The sequence below is a fragment of the Ictidomys tridecemlineatus genome, chromosome 10 (assembly GCF_052094955.1).
Source record: "Ictidomys tridecemlineatus isolate mIctTri1 chromosome 10, mIctTri1.hap1, whole genome shotgun sequence".
Taxonomy (NCBI): domain Eukaryota; kingdom Metazoa; phylum Chordata; class Mammalia; order Rodentia; family Sciuridae; genus Ictidomys; species Ictidomys tridecemlineatus.
Genome location: NC_135486.1, coordinates 132,322,491 through 132,342,172, shown reverse-complemented (window position 1 = coordinate 132,342,172; position 19,682 = coordinate 132,322,491). Strand labels below are relative to the sequence as shown.

General features: G+C 36.3%; 1 protein-coding gene across 7 annotated transcripts in view; it reads right to left on the bottom strand.

The window, feature by feature from the left end:
• Positions 1-19,682, bottom strand: part of Smg1 (SMG1 nonsense mediated mRNA decay associated PI3K related kinase) — a 100,311-nt gene that overhangs the window by 36,072 nt on the left and 44,557 nt on the right. For all 7 annotated transcript variants that reach the window (XR_013427036.1, XM_078024300.1, XM_078024298.1 and 4 more), the window contains 21 exons: positions 19,428-19,589; positions 18,979-19,097; positions 18,424-18,511; positions 18,236-18,337; positions 17,832-17,972; positions 17,077-17,276; positions 16,300-16,496; positions 15,932-16,096; positions 14,314-14,468; positions 12,908-13,050; positions 12,581-12,782; positions 10,774-10,883; positions 9,196-9,343; positions 8,665-8,824; positions 7,857-7,977; positions 4,320-4,568; positions 3,689-3,973; positions 2,569-2,713; positions 2,229-2,367; positions 755-985; positions 474-651 (listed from right to left, as the gene is read on the bottom strand). Coding sequence is in view for 6 of the 7 variants with exons in the window: in XM_078024300.1 (XP_077880426.1) it covers positions 474-651; positions 755-985; positions 2,229-2,367; positions 2,569-2,713; positions 3,689-3,973; positions 4,320-4,568; positions 7,857-7,977; positions 8,665-8,824; positions 9,196-9,343; positions 10,774-10,883; positions 12,581-12,782; positions 12,908-13,050; positions 14,314-14,468; positions 15,932-16,096; positions 16,300-16,496; positions 17,077-17,276; positions 17,832-17,972; positions 18,236-18,337; positions 18,424-18,511; positions 18,979-19,097; positions 19,428-19,589 (3,440 nt within the window). In the remaining variant the exon portion in view is untranslated. The remainder of the gene's footprint in view (positions 1-473; positions 652-754; positions 986-2,228; positions 2,368-2,568; positions 2,714-3,688; positions 3,974-4,319; positions 4,569-7,856; positions 7,978-8,664; positions 8,825-9,195; positions 9,344-10,773; positions 10,884-12,580; positions 12,783-12,907; positions 13,051-14,313; positions 14,469-15,931; positions 16,097-16,299; positions 16,497-17,076; positions 17,277-17,831; positions 17,973-18,235; positions 18,338-18,423; positions 18,512-18,978; positions 19,098-19,427; positions 19,590-19,682) is intronic.

Below are 19,682 nucleotides of genomic sequence, written 5' to 3'. Positions count from 1 at the left end.
AAGGATGCTCCGTTACTGAGCTATACTTCAGTCTTTTTAATTTTTTTTAATTTTAAGCCAGGGTCTACGTTTCCTAGGTGGCCTTAAACTTGCAAACCTCCTGCATCAATCTCCTAAATGGTGGGATCATAGGCGTGCAACCAGGGCAACCAGTGATAAATGTGTAAGAAGTTTACAAAAAGGGAAGCACAATTTTTTACAAAGGGAGTATAAGATCTTTTGAAACTTATTTTTGCTGCTCTCTCCAAAATTAGTATTGTATATAAAAAGTTCCTACCATTCAGCTTCTCACTCCTCTGAAAGGTAGGAGAAAGGATCTTTGTGGTGTAACAAACAGCCTGGAACGTCCTATGAACTAACGTAGCTATCAAACACATTCAAACAACAAACATAAAGGAAACACTTTTAAAAAAACTGTTTTATGTATCCTGCTAAAAACAATATTGACTGATAGATTTAATTCAGGCCTTCACCTCTCCATGGAGCAGTAGGTGTTGTCTCCAAGCCATGTTCCAGATACTGCCGGAGCTCGCCTGCATGCTTCACCAGCAACCGGAGCAGTCGCAGAGTGGCCATCACAATCACATCATCGGTGCTCTGCTCCGCTCTATGACTTAAATGTAGCCTAGGGTCATCCTCTTCTAAAGGAATCTATAAAATGGGAGATTAAAGGTAGAAATAAGAAAAATTTCAGTCTCTTGTTTTCTAGAAAAGAAATCTCAAATAACTTTTCTTAGAACACTATGCCACCTACTTGACCAGCGTTGAGTTTAAGGAAAGTAAAATATGCACTGCAAGACAGTTTGTACAGGCTGAAGATTCTATCTACAACTTTCCTCCACACTTTAATAACTCCTTCTGTTGCACTTTCATCAAGCTCCGAAAGCCATGGGCAGCTTGATATTAATTGGCGCCAGATAACATCGACCATGTCATCTTCCTCATTGTCTTCATTTTCTGTTATCTGAAGGGTTATATCTTCATCCTGAAGGAAAATTGGGTATAAAATGCTATTTTTTTAACATAAAGTGGAGAGAGAAAGGTAAGTGATTTGACATAAGAAAACATTTTTCTCACTTATGAGGCTAAATTATTCCATATTATTGATATTATATACACTAACTCAATGTCAACAGAATTCTCTTTATGAATTATTAATGCAGCCAATAAAAAGGGATTTAAGCATTTAAGCAAAGAATAAAAACATGTTATTCTTTGTACTTTAAATGTTTCCAAACTACAATATTCTGCCTGCAGAAAAATAAATGTGATCTGTTCAAAAGCCTGAGGCTGAACATACACAGAACACATCCAACAGACCTCACTCCCTTTGTAATACCACACATAACGCCTAATACCAGCTTTGTCAGAGACTTATTCGTATTGTTGTTTAGAACAAGAACTCAGTCAACAGAGTTTAGTCTGGCAAATAAAATACATGGCTTTGAAGACTGCAACTAATTACTCATAGTGATGAATTATATTCTAGAACACACAGGACTTTGAGGGGGGAAGGAGTGAAGGCTATAGCTCATCTCGCCCACTGTTTTCCCCCCTGGCTAGGTACCAGAAAGACCTGGTGAGCTTAAGTGTGCCCACAGGTCTGGTTCAAAATCCCTAGGGATAGGGTTCATGAATTAGCATATTTTAAAGGTCCCAGCCAGGGATAAAAATAATTCTGCCCTTTTCCCAATACTAGGGATTAAGCCCAAGGCTACAAACATGCAGAGCACAGGCTGAGCTACACTCCAGCTTAAGAACCACTTTTTTTTTAGGGGGATGGGTACACTTCCACTATGCTATATGCCTGCCCCTTTTTATTTTGAGACAGCCACACTAAGTTACCCAGGCTGGCTTTGAACTTGCAATCCTCTTGTCTCAGCTTCAGAGTTGCTGGCATTACAGAGGTATGCCACTGCACACAGTCCCAAAACTTAACTTCTGATCACAAGATCAATTTAAACAAATTTAGTTTTATACCAAAAGAACTTCCCTTTTAACTAGAATTCTAAGGAAATTAGTGATTTCTCAAGAAATTACGTCTTTCTTAGAAAAGTACAACTTACTTTATTTCACCTTAAAACTCAAAAAAGTTTTATTTGCAAAATAACTGCCTACGTGCATTCAATATTTAATGATGTATATGTGACCAGTTCCCTCAAAATAAAGAAGTTGAAATAACAATCTTGTCACTACTTCCCCCAAACACTGTACCATGTTTTCCTTACCTGAATTCCTGCTGGTCGACAGACTGCCTGTCCAAGAATACCATATATTCTCTCTTTCTCTTCTTCCGTTATAGTGTCTGGAAGCAGATTTTGAACTTCAGATTTTTCTCTAGGTAACAGACGAACACCTTCTCCCTGACTATAAAAAGGAACGATTTGTCAAGTATTTGAGCTACCAAGGTTTTACCAAATCAAGAGATACTTTATTTTGTTGTTGCTGCTTTGCAGTACTGGGGGTCAAATCCAAGTCCTCACCATTAAGCCATATTCCAAGTCCTTTAGCATTTAAAATTTCTATTTTGTAATACATTAAACAAATTACACATTGAAGTATACATACCTGGCATTGTCAACCACCTTTCTGCCCCACCTGTATGCCCAACTAGCCAATGCTGCCCAGGATTTGGCTACTTCAGGTGCCTGTACTGAAGACAGGTGATACAATTGTCCCAAAATGAAATCAGGTTCTCCAACTCCAATATGTACTGCAACGATGAGGAAAAAATAAAAGAACTTGGCATTACATTCATAAATTTTAAATGGAAGCCCCATTAACATCTTATATCTTTATTGTCCACAAGCAATTTCTAAGTTCCAAATTACTGTGCATAATTTGATAAGGCACAAATATGGATTATGCTTCTCTAAAGTTTTAGCAGAGATTAGGACCTGTGGTACACATCAAAGTCTTCCATGACACTGAATTCTATAATTAGTTCAGGTGTTAGATGCTGTAAAATGTCTTGCAGTCTGCATCTGATTGGCTATTTCATCAAGACTAGATTAATTTCAAATTTTAACAAAAAATAATGCACAGGAGGTAAGTACGCCATCTCATTCAATAACAGAGACTCATGAGGCAAAGATCTTTATTCCCATCTTAAAGGGAATAAATGTCACAGTGCATTTGCCACAATTTATAATGGTAAGACATATCCCAAATGAATATTAAGATCTGCTAATATGTGTATATTAGAATTACTACATAAAACCAATGTACATAATTAAAATCCTGGACTTCAGCAAAATGAGTCTGAACAGCTCCCAAACTTTAAAAGTAGCACACTCAAAAATTATTTTAAATTTTTGATTGAATGAATCTACTGTGATTAGCAGTAGGGTCAGAATGTGAAGCCTGAGTCTTTCTGTAGTTTCTAAGCTCTATCAATCAAGAGGAACACAGCTACTCCTTTATATCTCTGTTGCTCCTTCTGGTGTGAAGTTAAGCTTTAGATATCAGGGGCAGGACCATACTGGTGGTAAAAACATCTACAGCATAAAAACAACTTGAATATGGAAAGTTGGAAGGTACTGGATTGTAAAGAAATATGTATTAGTTACTTCCAGGCAATATAATAGACTGCACAGACACACTTTTGTGACAAATGATCACCAGCAGAACACTATAAACTTTAGGCTTCTAAAATAATGTTTTTTAAAGCTAACGAAAGAAATCCTACCTGTAGACTCACTCTCAATCCGAGGATACTCTTCTTCCACTGTATTAACAGATGGGAGTTCTATTAGAGTAAGTATGTTTTTAGACAAAGTGGAAAGACCTGAGAAGCTCTGCTGTTGCTGAGCTCTGTACACCTGCTTCAGCTGTCCTGAGATCTCTTTCCATTCTGCCTGGATCCACTTAGCCAGAGTCAGAATTGATTTTGCAACTGCATATTCAGCTTTTGCAGACTTGCAAAAAGATATGGCACAAGAACTCAACATTTCCATTGCATGTGTTGACTGGCCTATAGAAAACCAAAAACTGAATCAGCACTTACCCTTGAAAGCAAATGACTGAAATTATTTCAAGGTAAAATAATATTTTTCTTATAAAAACATGTAAATTCAATGACAATCAATGATTTTTGAAAAATCCTTTTTTTTAAACTTTAATACTTCGAAGCCAAGTTACTTCTTTTTAAAATTCTGATTTATAGAGATAAGTCAATTACAAACAACTTATTCAGGAATCCAATGTTCACCAACAGCTGGAAATAATCTTCTCTTTTATTACCTTACCCCATACACAATGACATTCACAAATGTTCTTTTTATTATATTCATATAGTAACCATGATTCATTTTACTAACCTGCTGTATATAGCAATTTGGTTTTTTCAATATCAAGTTCAGGCCCCCATTTTTCATCCACTTGACCTTGTGTTGACAGTTTTTTAAAATGCTGGACTAAATCCTGGGCAGTGGTGGTCTTCCCCAGTTGAACCTCACTGCATTGTGCCAAAAGTCTTGTTGCAAGTGATACATTCCCCCGTTTTCTAGCAAATTTTGCTGCTGTTAGACCTAATTCCATGAGATGGCTTCTAATTGGGACTGTTTGTTCTGAACAGAAGAAAATGTTTTATTAGTCCCCTATTCCTCTAACCCCAGACCACACTCCCTGACTATCCCCCCTTCCTTATCACCTCCCCAAAGATAACATCTTCAGTATTTGTTTAATCAAATGTATATGATAAAGTGAAAAAACATTGACTATAAAAAATTTTATTTCTAAAGAGTCTAAGTCAAAGGGAGGGGAAAGAGTATAAAGTTAAACAAACCATCCCAGGACTTCTCTGAAAGTACCTGCTGCCTTTCTACTATGCTATTCTCTTCTGGATTTCCTCTTGCCTCAAACAAGAATCCTCCAGGCTCCTTGCCTTCCATTATCCATCCCCTCCTCCCACTCTGCACTCACTTTCTCTGGACAAGATACCTGCTCCTCTGACTTCCAACTAATCATACAAAAGCTGATCACTTGAGAATCTGTAGTCCAGATCTGACAGCTGAGTCCCATATCACCCACATTCTAGGTACTTGAAAGGTCCTACAACCTATGTCAAATGGAGTTCATTATCTATCATCCTAAAAACCTTTAACCTTTCTCAAGGAAAGGCATAGGATCACCTGAGCAGAGCCCTGGCAATTACCTTAAGACTTTACTTTCAATCTTCATATCTGATTTGCTTTCTGCTGTCCCTACTGCCATCCCTAGTATCTTGTTTAGCAATATAAACTGCATCCTACCTGGTCCCTTGCCTCACTCTCTTAATACATTCTCCAATCTCAACTGAAGTAATTAATACACAAAGTAAATCTGAACATTTAATTTCTTTGCTTAAAACCATTGGATGGCTTCCTACTGCATTTCTGAACAAGCCCACCCTCCTGGCTTGGGCTCTAAGGCTCGATGCCTTGCATTCATCCCATTCCAACCTCACCCAGCTATCTCTTTCTACACTATAATAAGCACCCTACTGAGTCATGGAAGAATCTTTCATACTTTTCTCTGTCCTTCACACACAATGTTCTTTCTAAGCAAATCAGCCTGCCTCTTTCTCATCTCTACCAGCCTCAAGTCTCAGGTTAAACATTACAAGTCCTTTCCTGATCACTAGTCCCTAAATCAAGTGTCCTCTTTTATGTTCTTTTAACACACCTGCACATATACATTCAACATATTCAAAATAGCCACTCCTTGCCTGATGTCAACTGTCCCTGCTGGACTCTAGAATCCCCTATGATCTAAGAATGAAGAGATAAGTTTCTCTTGTTCCTCACCACTAGATGCAACATCCAACACACAACCTAGCCCAAAGCACACTTGATCAAGACATGTTGAATAAGGAAACAAAAACAAGGCAGAATACAGATCCATCTCTGAATAGAACCATTGGGTTAATGAGTCTCTCCTCCAATTTTAAACCTTGTTTGACATGGAAGGATGGGAAAGGCAATGCAGGTATTTGCTGCCTTATTCTATGCCATATTCTGTACTAGGGCTTTCATATACCATCACATCTCACAGAACCCCTATAAGAAACTCATAAGTGTGGTAACTCCCATAATAATTGAAATGGAAAGAAGTTCAGAAGTTCAATAATTTGTCCAAAGGCCCTCAATTTGCAAATGCTGGCCCAATGATCCAAATTTTGGTCTGTTTGGCATGGGGGGGTGGGGAGGCACGCTGAGTCAATTGCCCCAGTGATTATCCTGCAGTGCATGTTCTTTTTTTGGAAGCTGGCATCTTACAATTTAACACAGAAATTTACTAACTCCAGCTACCACATTTTCAGCTAAAACACTATAAAATTCTGGCACTGTTCTATTGTATAGCCACCATATAAAAATCTAGCATTTCTTAAATGTCAGATATTTCTTTCTTAAAATTTTGATGCATATAAATATGTATATAAATAGTAATTCTCTAGCCATTAATTTGGGGCATTTATAACAACATTTGTGCTGGGGATGTATCTCAGTGGTAGAGTGCTTGCCTAGCATGCTTGAAGCCCTGGATTCAATCCCCAGCACCAGAAAAAAGTAAAAACACAAACTATATAAATAAAAACACTTGTGATACATTTCATCTGCCAAAAAACCTTGTGCTCAGAACACATAAATAAGTCTTAGCTCATTAAAACTTGAGTAAAAGGTGAAAAAACGTTCAAAAAATAAAACAATGTCTTCTATGCATATGAAATGATACTAACGATTATCAATCATCAGGAAAATACAAATAAAGCCACTAGATAATACTACACTCATAGCAATGATTAACTCCAGTGATTAAAATTAAAAAGACAAGGGCTGGGGATGTGGCTCAAGCGGTAGCGCGCTCGCCTAGCATGCGTGCGGCCCGGGTTCGATCCTCAGCAGCACCACATACCAACAAAGATGTTGTGTCCTCCAAGAACTAAGAAAAAATGAATAAATGTTAAAATTCTCTCTCAAAAAAAAAAAAAATTAAAAAGACAAGCCAGGCATAGTGGCAAATGGCTGTAATCCTAGCAGCTTGGGAGGCTGGGGCAGGAGAATCACAAGTTCAAAGTGAGTTTCAGCAACTTAGTGAGGCACTTATCAACTCAGTAAGACCCTGCCTTTAATAAAATGTTTTAAAAAGAGCTGGAGATGTGGTTCAGTGGTTAATTACCTCTCGGTCCAATCACCAGTACCCAAATAAATAAAAAAATAAATAGACCAACAATTCCAATGATGTAGAACAAATGGAACTTTTTTTCAGATACCAAAAGAATATAAAATATACAATATTTTATAAAATATACAATACAAAATATACCACTTTCTAAGAAACTGGTACGCTATAAAGTCACAAGACCCAAGAATCTCACTCCTAGGCATCTTCTCAAGAGAAACACAAATATATGTCCATGACTGTTCATAGTTGTTCCATTCTTAACTGCCCAATTAGGAAAAAAAGAAAACAAATTTCCATCAAAGAATGTAGACAAGCAAATGGTGATACATTTATACAATGTAATACTACTCAAAAAAAAAAAAAAAAAGAGGGGGGTACCTTATTACTGATACATTTAACATGAGTGAAGAGAAGTCAGACACAGGAGAGCACATTCTATGATTACATTACATAAAACAGCAACAAAGACAAGTCTATTTTACAGTGACAGAAAGCAAATCAGTAACTGCTCGGGACCAGGTGGATGATGAGAAGACTGAAGAAATAAGGGCACTTTCTAGGGAGAGGTAACTATTTTGAATCTTGTATTGGTAGACATAAGAAAGATAGGCCCAAATTCATCAAACTATACACTTTAAATGAATGAGTTGTATGTCAATAAATCTAATTTTCAGAAAAAGGAGACAACTTACCTTTAATTTTCTCCAACAACTGATTCTGGTACATAGTGTATCTCAAGGCCTGCATCCATGGCCTCACGTCGTGCTGTTTGCATGAACGCAAAGCTTCACTGAAGAGGGGAATAAGACAGTCCTGCCAGAGAAAAACCAAGATTGCTTAATGTAAAACATTGCTCCCTGCATATTTGTGGACACACTGCTAATAAGTCCAAGTGTCCAACACAATCAGCTGCTTCAGACTTATTTCAGTTTCATCCACTAAGCTATCCTCTTCCATCACGTACCTTCCAGCATAAGAGGCAAGTACATGCTAATGAAAACTTTTTTATAAAAAAAAATACATATATTAATGAGTTCAACTTATCAATATATCTGCCAATAAAGTAAGCACATTTCTGTATAAAGCAGAAGCGAAATTACAGGAACATTAAAACTACTGCTTTATAACAGATTCTCATAAATTATAATTCTTGTGGAAAAGGCCCCCTGTATTTGAACTTTCCCCTATTTAGGAGGAGGGGTTTTATCCTTGATTCACACGCAAATAATAATTTGCCTCCAGGAAATATCTTTAGTATACTACCCTCCACCTGAGGGGAGGGCGGGGGAGGAGAAAAAGGAAAAATAAACCAATTAGCCATTCCTGAGATTAGTATCTTAGGATCTTCTTCTCAAAATCTGCCTTAAAATGCCATTTTAAATTTCTGAATTTACTAGTTTGCCTAACTATAAATGCTATTTTAAAAACTCAAAAATAAAGTTTTGTTCTATACTAATACCTATTATTATTCATAAAAAAAAAAAAAAAACTTCTACACACCTCTGTTGAAAGTCTATTAGAAACTGTGTTCTCCAAAGCAGATGAGCAGTAGAGCTGTAAGGTACTCAGAACAGGCAAGGACTGGGAAACAGTTAATGTAGAAAGTCTCAGTGGTCCAATAGCTATGCGAGAGGTTTGCTTCAAGTACTTTACTACATTTCTGAAAGAAAATATTTACTGTCAATTAATTAATGAAATTCTTCAACTTGTAACCACTGAAGTAATAATGCAGTTGTTAAGATGCTATCATTTGGCATCAAAAATTGGAAAAAGATGAGTAGCCTGCTCCATAGTAAAAAGAGATAAATAAGACATTTGCTTTTGGGAATTTTAATTTAGTTTCAGCATAAGTATGTATTGGTGCATGACATTCACATATGGTATGACTTCCACCACTTAAATTAAGCTATCAGGACTGGTATTTAGCAATCCAGCAACTGTCTCCTCCTGATTGACTGCCTCGGTCCCAAGTAAGCACACTCATCATATGATACATATAATGCACATTTACCTCCTTCAGAATGAACTTACTCGGTTATAGACTGCCACTTCTGATCCTGTTCTATGTGGTTTAAAGCAGTTGCCAAACAAACAGAGCTTCTCAACAACTGAACTTCAATGGATTTCTGAAGTTCCCTTGGATCTGGGCTTAACATGTTAGGAAGTAGTTTTTTCATATCTAAAGAAATCAAACAAATTTCATTAACTTGCTTTAAGTACACAAGAGTGATAATGGGGCTCAGGTGGCTCAGCATAGAGCGCTCGCCTCACACGCGAGAGGCCCTGGGTTCGATCCTCAGCACCACATAAAAAAATAAAATGGAGATACTGTGTTCAAATACAACTAAAAAATAAATATTTAGGAAGAAAAAAAAGAGTGTATTTTGGTAGTACTTTAAAAAAAATCACTAATGAATACTTTCTTTCATTTTTCAGTTCAGGTGGCTGAACACTGTAATTAAGCATTTCTGATAGTTTATATAAACATTTTTACTTCCTATAAAATTTTTTTTTAAAGAGAGAGAGAGAGAGGAGAGAGAGAGAGAGAGAGAGAATTTTTAATATTTATTTTTTAGTTCTCGGCGGACACAACATCTTTGTTGGTATGTGGTGCTGAGGATCGAACCCGGGCCGCACGCATGCCAGGTGAGCGCGCTACCACTTGAGCCACATCCCCAGCCCCACTTCCTATAAAATTATACCTCACAGGGCTGAGTATGTAGCTCAGTAGTAGGGCACTCATCCAGCACATGCGAGGCACTGGATTTCATTCCCAGTACCTCAAAATATATAAATAAAAATAAATAAAAAGAAATTAAACATCACTCCCCTAAAAACTCTATAAAGTCAGGGGCTGGGGTTATAGCTCAGTGGTAGAGTGCTTGGCCAGCATGCATGAGGCATTAGGTTCAATCCTCGGGGACCACAAATAAACAAAAAAATTATAGTTCCATCAACAACTAAAAAGTATTTAAAAAAAAAAAAAAATCTTGGGCTGGGGATGTGGCTCAAGTGGTAGCGCGCTCGCCTGGCTTGCGTGCGGCCCGGGTTCAATCCTCAGCACCACATACCAACAAAGATGTTGTGTCCGCTGAGAACTAAAAAATAAATATTAAAAATTCTCTCTCTCTCTCTCTCCTTTCTCACTCTCTCTTTTTAAAAAAAAAAACTCTAACTCTACCTACTATTTAAAGATGCAAATCTAGATCTAATCAACAAATGACTACCTAATATTAACACATGAAACTAATATTTTACAAAATGTTCCACTTCTAACAAAGGTCTTAGTGTACCACTAAGACGAAAATCAAGAAAAATATTTACCTTACACACTGCCTTGCATGTTTTCCAATAAAATGTCTACATAAACTTCAAAAGTATCTCTAAACAAATCTCAAAATATATAGCTTCTTTTACTTTACACAATTTTAACTGTTTTTCATTTAACAAATCAAATGTTAATAGAATCCTAAAATTTATAGTTTCACTCACATGGGTTAGTACCCCCAAAGAAATGTACAATAAATTCCGAATTGTCTAGTAAAATATAGTAAACCAAAAATTTTTAGCAACTTAAAAATATTAATATAAAAATATTTTCTCAAATACCTATTTTTTCTTTAGATCCTCCAGCGAGCAGATTGATATTTTCTCCTGGTAACAATTCTAATTGCTCAGTGCATTCAACAAATTCTCCAGACTCAAAGCTGCTTAGTGATCTGTAATTAAGATATTGGTCAGCTTGTGTTACACCGCATCTAGCCCACAGACCCACTGGAAAAAAGAACAAGTTCTAGAAAAAAGTCTGGTGCACAGCATTATTCTGAAGAAAGGTCTTTCAAAAAAGTATGTTAACATTTTTATTTTGAAGATGTGACTACGATCTTAATTACCACTGAAATGAGAGTACCAAACAGGAAAATCACAAAACATTCAGTTGACGTGCTCATCCCTCTGTCTCTCCTCCCTCTTTCCATTGGTTGCAGACTATTCTCCTAGGAAGCCGATTCAACACACTGCACACAGTGGCTTCAACACACCTTATCTCCAACTTGTCCCTTGGAGCCCCACAGGCCTCATTCCCATCTAAAGCCTGAGGTCCTGGAGGTCTCTCATCTCAGCCTGTGCCTCACTTAATTTCCTGCCTTCTTTGGTAAAAGAGTTCTTCCTTCCCATTTCCTCACTCTTTCTGGGAAATGAGGATACCTCTGAAACTTTCCTATGCCCTGCAGCATTAAGGCCAAGATAAGAGCCTCACCCTCCAGGCTCTATATCACTACTTTCTTGTCCTCATTCTGTTCCCAATCTCACACAGCTGCTGTCCAACCAGAACAGACTTGGTTTCTCAGTCTTTCTTCTACTTTTGCCTATCCCCCCTCACTGTGTCCCTTCCCTTACCACTTAGCCTGAAGTCAGCACTAGAAATGTTCACCATGTGATGTACTTTGTCCCTGCTGCTACGGACATCAGTACAACCACTGGCCTCAGGTGAGCTTGGTGACCTGTTAAGATTTGGTGACCAACACACGTATCATTCCTGCCACTACAGGGGCTGGGATCTTCTCTAGGGCATGTGCCTCATGTCCCCACTATGTATGGTTCTATCCTGTCAGCTAATGACTGACTCCACAGGCTTTAGTTTTCTCTACCATTAATATAATCTTCCACATGCACATTCAAACTATGTCTGTGTTCAAGTTTAACTGTTCTCCTTGAGGCACAGAGAGGTGAGGTCTAGTCAATCCCTCTGTCAATGTACTTTCTCTGTTTTCTTCAACCTGTTTTAAAAGGTTAGGAAGCATGTCTGTTTTATGTCCTACTGTATCCCACTGCTCGGTGAAGAATTACCCATTAACCTGTTTACCAGGGGAAGGCAAGGATAGCATACAAAGTCCAGTGACCTTTATCCTTCTAGCCATGTGTCTGGATACTCTCAGAGATACAGTGAGTACTTAATTTTCAATCACAGGATTAATCAGTGAACAGAGAAATGAAAAGAAAACAAAGAGTTTAATTTACAGATGTTCACAAACATTTCATTAAAACAAATGCTTCTATGTATTCAAAACTAATTTCGAAAAAAGATATGTGATCCTTTCTAAAGCAGGGATAAATTTCTAAACCAATGACAAAATATAGTAAACCAAACATTTTGAGCAACTTGTCCATTAAAAATATTAATTTAATATTTACTGGTCTACTTCCCATTGCACAAATACCTTCCCCTCCCTCCAGTGTTGGGTTCCCACTGTTGTTAGTTTACAATGATAGTATTATCAGAAATATAATCATGTATGAGTAGTTTTGACCAATTTTAATATTTCTCTGCTGCAAAATAAGATTTTACAGTTGTTTGGAAACTCATTTTAACAAGGTTAAGTATTATAATTAATAAATGAAAAGAAAAAGTCCTTACTTTATATAGTTGAAATCAGCTTTCAGGTTGAGGGAAGTACTACTGGTGCTCTTCTTCAAGTCATGGATTGCATTCTGCCACTCCTGTACAGCCGCCCAATCAGCAATTGAAATGTAGCATTCACATGCTTTATTTCCTAAATAATTTATAACCTCAGGGGAAGAGTCAGTTGGTTTGGACAGCACAGTTTTCCTGGATTCACCTGAGTGAAATATTTCATAAAATTAGGAGAGAACCAGAACATTGTGAATATATCAAAGAGCATAGAACCCGAAAACATATACTAAAACTATCAACACAAAATACATGACTATAACTTTTGCTCACCATTCAGAGAATGTTTGGGACTGGCACTATTGCGTCCAACATTGGCCAACGTGAGAACAGATTTGTCAAAGCTAGAAATGCAGCAATCGACACCTGTCATGGCACAGAGGTGCTCCTGGTATTCCACAGAGGCTTTTTCAAACCTTAAATGCAAATTGAAACAATCTTATTATAAATGCCTTCCTTCACTTCCTCCCAAAAAGGTGAAAGAACAAATTACTTACTGAATTGAACTCAGATGAATTAACAGCTGGGAAAAAGGGATAATTAGGATCTCTCCCTCGCAACAAATGAAAATGAATTCAGAGACAGTGAAATATTGAAAAAATGAGTGTAAACTACTATTGTAAAATGAGTGTAGAGAACACCGAGAAATAATTGGTATCTGTGTGTATAAAGTCTACAAAGAAGAAAAAAATACAAAAGAAGAATCCATGAAGTAACAAATCTATATGTAATGACATTCTGGGTATCCAAAATACAATGTGTACTACAAACAAATTTACAAATCAAGAAACTGGATAGCATCAACAATCTTAGTGCATAATAAAATCTCACAAATAAAGGGTAAAAATGAGAGGCCCATAAAGACATAATCCATGCTCTGAAATACCACAAATGCTCAATGGAAAAAGTTCTACCACTATACATTAATGAAGTACAAGTATTTTCATTCTTGGTGGCAGGAATCTTGTTTCTCAGTGACCTTCAGTATTCATAAAGATGAAAGGAAATGGGATACTATATGGTTAAGGACATAAATCAGAGTCATCTTCTCTGTGAAGTAACTTATGAAGATGACTTTCATAAGTCATCTGGTCTACAGCCTTCCTTCTAGTAACACCTTGTAGAAATGAATTCAAAGAAAGTAATCAGAAATATGTGCCTGGGCTGTTTCTGTGAAGAGGAAAATACTACACATGAAAGTCTTACAAACAAAATCAAAGTTAACGGGAAAATGATGAGCAATTATTTCTTTATTTTCCCAAATTTTCAAGATTTATTTGAATTAACATAAATAGACAGGGATTACTATGGTATATGTTCCTTTACCTAGGAAATCAAATGAGTTTAAATGTACAGTTCACAGTACTAATGAGAAATACTCTAGCAATACAGGGTAAATTGTACCAGGATCTGATTTAAAAGCATTTATAAAACAAATGACTGGCAGACTTTGTTTTCCAGCAAGGTTTCTCACCGATTCCTAAATAAGAATGGCATTCCAGTAATGCTGCTAATTAAAGAACAGACTGAGTTGCCTTCTAGTGAAATGATTTTATCAGAAGTTTCCATTGCTGAAATTGAACAAAGCTGCTTTAACATTTAACTACAATGCTAGCCGGCAATACAAAGGATTTAAACACAAAGCAATCCTATTATCAATTTCTTTTCTTCCAACTTACCTCCCTTCAGCCTGCTGGGCCACCGAGTTAATCCAGAGAAGATTTTTCCCAACAATGGAAGATGACCAGACAGCAATTCCCTGTATAGCTTCAGGACAATGAAGTTCACACAGTGCTTCTACCACCATCATAATGGTTACTTCCAATTCATTCCCCTGAAAATAGCATTTAGAAAAACTTATCACAGACCTCAAAACATTCAAAATTCAAATTCCAGCTGGGGGTGTAACTCAGTGGTATAGTGCTTGCCTAGTGTGCACAAGGCCCTTCGGAACCACAAAAATAACAAAGCAGAACCCTACCAAATTTACAACTACTCATCACAAACTAAGCCTAAGATCGAATGTTTTTAGCAAATATTTTCACATTATTAACTTACAGTTCTTAAAAGTCACAACAAAAGCGACATGTGAGTAAAGAGCAGAGAGGGAGGACAGAAGGATGGGGAATGATACTGATCAAGTTATATTGTTATATTGTGTGCATGTATAAATATGTAACAACCAATCCCATCATTATGTATAACTTTAACGCACCCACTTCAAAAAATGTGAAGAGGGGAAAAAACATAACAAATGGTGAATGATAGGGCTGGGGTTGTGGCTCAGTGGTAGAGCACTTGCTTAGCATGTGTGAGGCACTGGGTTTGATTCTCAGCACCGCATAAAAAATAAAGGTATTGTGTCCATCTACAACCTTAAAAAAAAAAAGATTAATGACAGAACTTTAGCAGCACAGGAGTATTAGCTTTTACGTTCTCCCCTCAAAAAAGTTGCCTAAATTTTTAAAGTAAACAAAAACATAATTGTAGTTACTTGAAGAGTTTCTAGTTTTTTAAAGTATAATTTATGTCAAAATAATTTTTATTAATTTAGAGAAGAAAATCAGTATCTGTAAAAGAGAGACTCTCTTTTGGGTTTCTTCTTGTGGTCACCATGAGTGACTGATTGCTTTTTTATTTCCTCTTCTTAGTTTCACATTCTTCTTTGTTATAAAATTTAGACCTACATCTACCTTTGACAATCATGGTATGTTTTATTTTTCCTGATGGGGCAATAACTTATATAATGTTGTTTAGTTTTGTACTATTGATGTATTGGTGAATTTTTAAATTGTGTCCTAACTGCAATGAATTATATGAACTAAGAAAACAAAAGTTGCTAAATATTTAACCTGAGGCTTCTCTAGTAGTTATACTTTGAGTAAACAAAAAGTAGACATTAAAAAGAAACAAACATGAATTAATGAATGATTAACTTTGTGTCTTTGAATACTGACATTAGATTAGTAAATATTTTATTAGTTTTGGATTGCAGTTATTGTAAACATACATGTAACAAAATTACTCAAGCATTTTTACCTACATTATAAAATTATTTTTTCCATAGAAAAATTTCTTATAATTACCCTTAAAGCCCCAGCCCTTAGGCATACGACGTGCACATTCTCAGTATGTTTTATATGGAAAACATAAATAGGTGACTTTGGCAGTTTTCCCTTTTGCAAGCTTTGTAAGTAAGTTTTAGCTTATTTTACCTAAAGTTTAAATCATAGCAAATAAATTAAACCCAACTTTCTCCAATGAAGATTTAAAATGAATCCCCAACACCTCCTTTACCTGAGACAGACTATTTGTCTTCATTTCTGTAAGCAAATCAAAGCCGTGTCTTACTGTCACAGCAGGCTGGCCTGCCAACAATCCAACCCTCATAATGGACAGGCGGATCCTGGTTAGCCAGTCCTGACAAGTCTGACGATTGGTATAGAAAAAAGTCCTTATGACCTTAATAATGAAAGGAAAGAAGAATTCGGCACTGGTTCAAATTACAGGCATAGATCTCACAAATACAAATACACACACACACACACACACACACAAACACACACACACACACACATATATATCTATAGTGATTTCAGCTTTGTATTAGTACCATGTTTGTCAGTGCAGCTGCTACAAGGCAACACTATCCCACTGAAACCAACCTTAGGTGGTGATGTTAAGGCATTAGCACATCCTTCATATGCATTATACATTAATTTCTCCAAATTTTCCAGATACTGGAGAAGAAGAACAAGTCTAAGCTGGTTGCTACTGTGCCCCTCATCATTGTCAGCAGTTGTCCACTGGCTAACATCTTGATCAGGGTTTAACGTGTGAGCTGCAAGACTTCTAATGATACCTAAAAGCAAAAACAACATTCTAAAGTAAAATTATTCTTTTAAGGTTTTATCTATAAGTAAGTGGGAACCCTATCTGCTTGTCTATCCATCATTTAAGAAATTAAAAATCCCAACATAAAGATGATTTTTAATTTTAGGGGAAAAAGATGGTTTCTCCATATAAATCCCTAAAGTTTTGAACAAAAAGAGAAACTCCAATACCCAATATAGTTATTCAATAAAAGCTGATCCTTTTCTCCACCCCCCCGAAACCGGTGATTGAACCAAGGGCGCTCTACTACTGAGCTACAACAGCATCCCTTTTTCACTTATTGAGACAGGGTGTCTCCAAATTGCCAAGGCTGGTCTCGAACTTGCTGCCTCAGCCTCCTACGTAGCTGGGATTATAGGCATGATCCACTTTGTCCAGCTCAATGAAATCTTATTCTAACAAATTTACCTAAAAATTACTTACAAGATGCAAAGAAAAAAAATATACTTTCCAATCTTTATTTTAACAGATAAATTCATCATATCTGATTCTAAATCTTTGAAAGTTATCTGCATTGCAAAGTTCCAAGAGCAAGAAGAGTTGGTTACCTTCAATTGTCTGGAAGGTATCCTGCGCTCTGCCTAATGGAGTTCTCAACTTAGAAAGGACGGTGAACTGTGCTGCTTCCCAAATAGCCCACTGCCAAAGCACAGCATCAGTCTTTAGAAGGTTTCGGGGAATTGTTGATTGGTCACGTTTATCCAGTCTCTGGCAGCTATAGAACAATCTTTCTAACCAATTGTCCTTCCTGGGAAAAATAGTTTCATATTTAACAAACAATAACAACTTCATTTTAAACATCCAAAACAATTACAAGGGGAATGGAATGAGGAACTATAATTTTTTTCTATGAAAATAAGTCAAAACCTATGAAATTGGGGGGCATTATATTCTCACCTCTCGTTTTAAAATCTTTGTTAAAGCAGATGGGGTATGGTATGGGTGAATTATCAGGGTAAATGGCTCATGACAATTTGGTGGACAAGATAAAACTCATCCAATGAAACCAAGCATCTTCATAGTATCTCTGCCCCCACCCACTCCCCAAAGTGTTGAGGACAATCATATCACTTACTGTCAATCAATTTCACCACTGAATTTCAAGGGCCACTTTTGTTTCTACAGATGCTATCTTCAAAGCAAATTTCCTATTGATGAAAACTAAAATGACCCACTTGAGAAGATTGTTACTTTCTATCTTGCCACATTGGACCCATTTTCTCCTCAAAACTTGGTGTAAGATAAAGATATTCCTAAAAAAAAATCACTTTTTCCAGAAGAAATAGTCAAAGAAATGTCTTACCCTGTTCTATGAGAGTTCCCATACAAAATAAAACTAATAACATCAGAGAAATCTTGTGGATGGAATGTATTACTTGGTGCTTTACTCATGTGACTTCTTAATGCTAAAGAAATTTCTTGAATTTCTGTATGATTGTTATTGCTGTAGACAGAAAATGAAACCATTGTCAAGCAAAATATTTTGGATAAAAGATCAACACACATCCTGTAAATGGCTCTCCTAAGTTGAAGTAAAAAAGATAAAACTGACTTGAAAATGAACAGAGATGTTGGAACCTCTTATTCATTGAGAAGAGGCACTATGTGAGAAGTGGTACTAATACACTAATATGGTAATTTGCCTTTTCCTAAACTACACGATTTTTAGGTAGTAAAATTACAGTGCTCCAAAAAATATTGTTTTACCTTAGAACAACATCTAAAGGAATTGACTTCAACAGCTTTCCAAAGGCTTGTCGAATTCGAGTTCCACTATGGACTAGTTGAACACGGCAAACATCAACACACCTATGAAAAAGGAAAGGACAAAGCAGATGTAGTAACATTCCTAAGTCATTAGGGCAGAGTCAGAAGACACAGTCTCTAGTTCATACCTCTGCAAGAGATCGTCTGGCAAGGAGGAGGACAGAGCATGCAGACTGCTGCATGCCTGCAGACAGATATTCACATCTTCAACAAGGGCTATGAAAAATGAAAAGACAACTTACTTTCAGTGCACCACAGAAATCACACACCCAATGTCTTAACTTTCTGAATCCATTCATAGAGTCAACAAATAGGGAACACCTGCCTGCTATAGACTATAGGCACTGTTGCCTGGAATTCTCACTGTGGTAACATTTAGGAAAATGATACATTGAACAAAATTCACTTAAGCTAACCCATCTTCATACAAAACTTTTTATGGGGAAAAACTGAAAACTACATGGAATGTATTAACATTCACATAAGCTTAAAAATGTATCACTTAAAACAATTTTGTTTTCAAATACTTACAAATAAAAAAAAAAATCAAGCCTGACTGTATAAATGTCATTAAAATGAGGATTATAAACCTTTAGGTCAGGGGAAGTGCTCAGCTGTCTACTTCCATCATCGACTATTTCTTTTTAAGGGCTGATAAAAAGTAAAACATCTTAGTCTCTTACTGTTGGCTAAAAGGCCTTTGGAAAATTTATGAAAAGATGGAAGAGAGAACAAAGGTGCATATGTTTCCGACTTCTTCATTAAAACAGCCACTTCCAAAGCCCAAGTCATTAACAGTTTCCTGAAACAAAATAAACACTTGATTTCATATTAAAAAAAAAAAAAAAAGAACTCTCTTTTTTCTTAATTTTGGTTTTTCTAAAGATGTCAATAACAAAAGTTCAAATTACAAACCTTGCTTTTACAAAATGGTGGGGTGCCTTTTAAGAAAACCTCCCCAAAGTAGCTTAAATTATAGCAAAGAATATAAAGTAATAAAACCAAATTATAAAGTGTTTTACAATGAAGACACTGCTCTTCACCTCTGTAATCAATATTTCTAATTTCCAAATTATAAGGGTGAATGAAAATAGTCTGGAAGAGTTAACATTAAAAATTATTAATTAGTTACCTTGTATCCTGGTTAAGGTTATCTTTCTTCAGCAATATTCCCAGAAGATTTAATATAATTGAGAAATGTTTCTTTGTAGCTGTAGTTACAGTACTAATCACAGCTCCATCAAACAAAGATGGGGAGGAAGAACTAAGGCTACTAGATATAAAGTGATCATGCCTGAAAGAAAAAAGTATGGCTCACCATTTCATCTTCAGTTAAAAAAGAAACAAGCAAGTTCAAAAAATAATTTTTTTTTCTTATGAAAGGTTT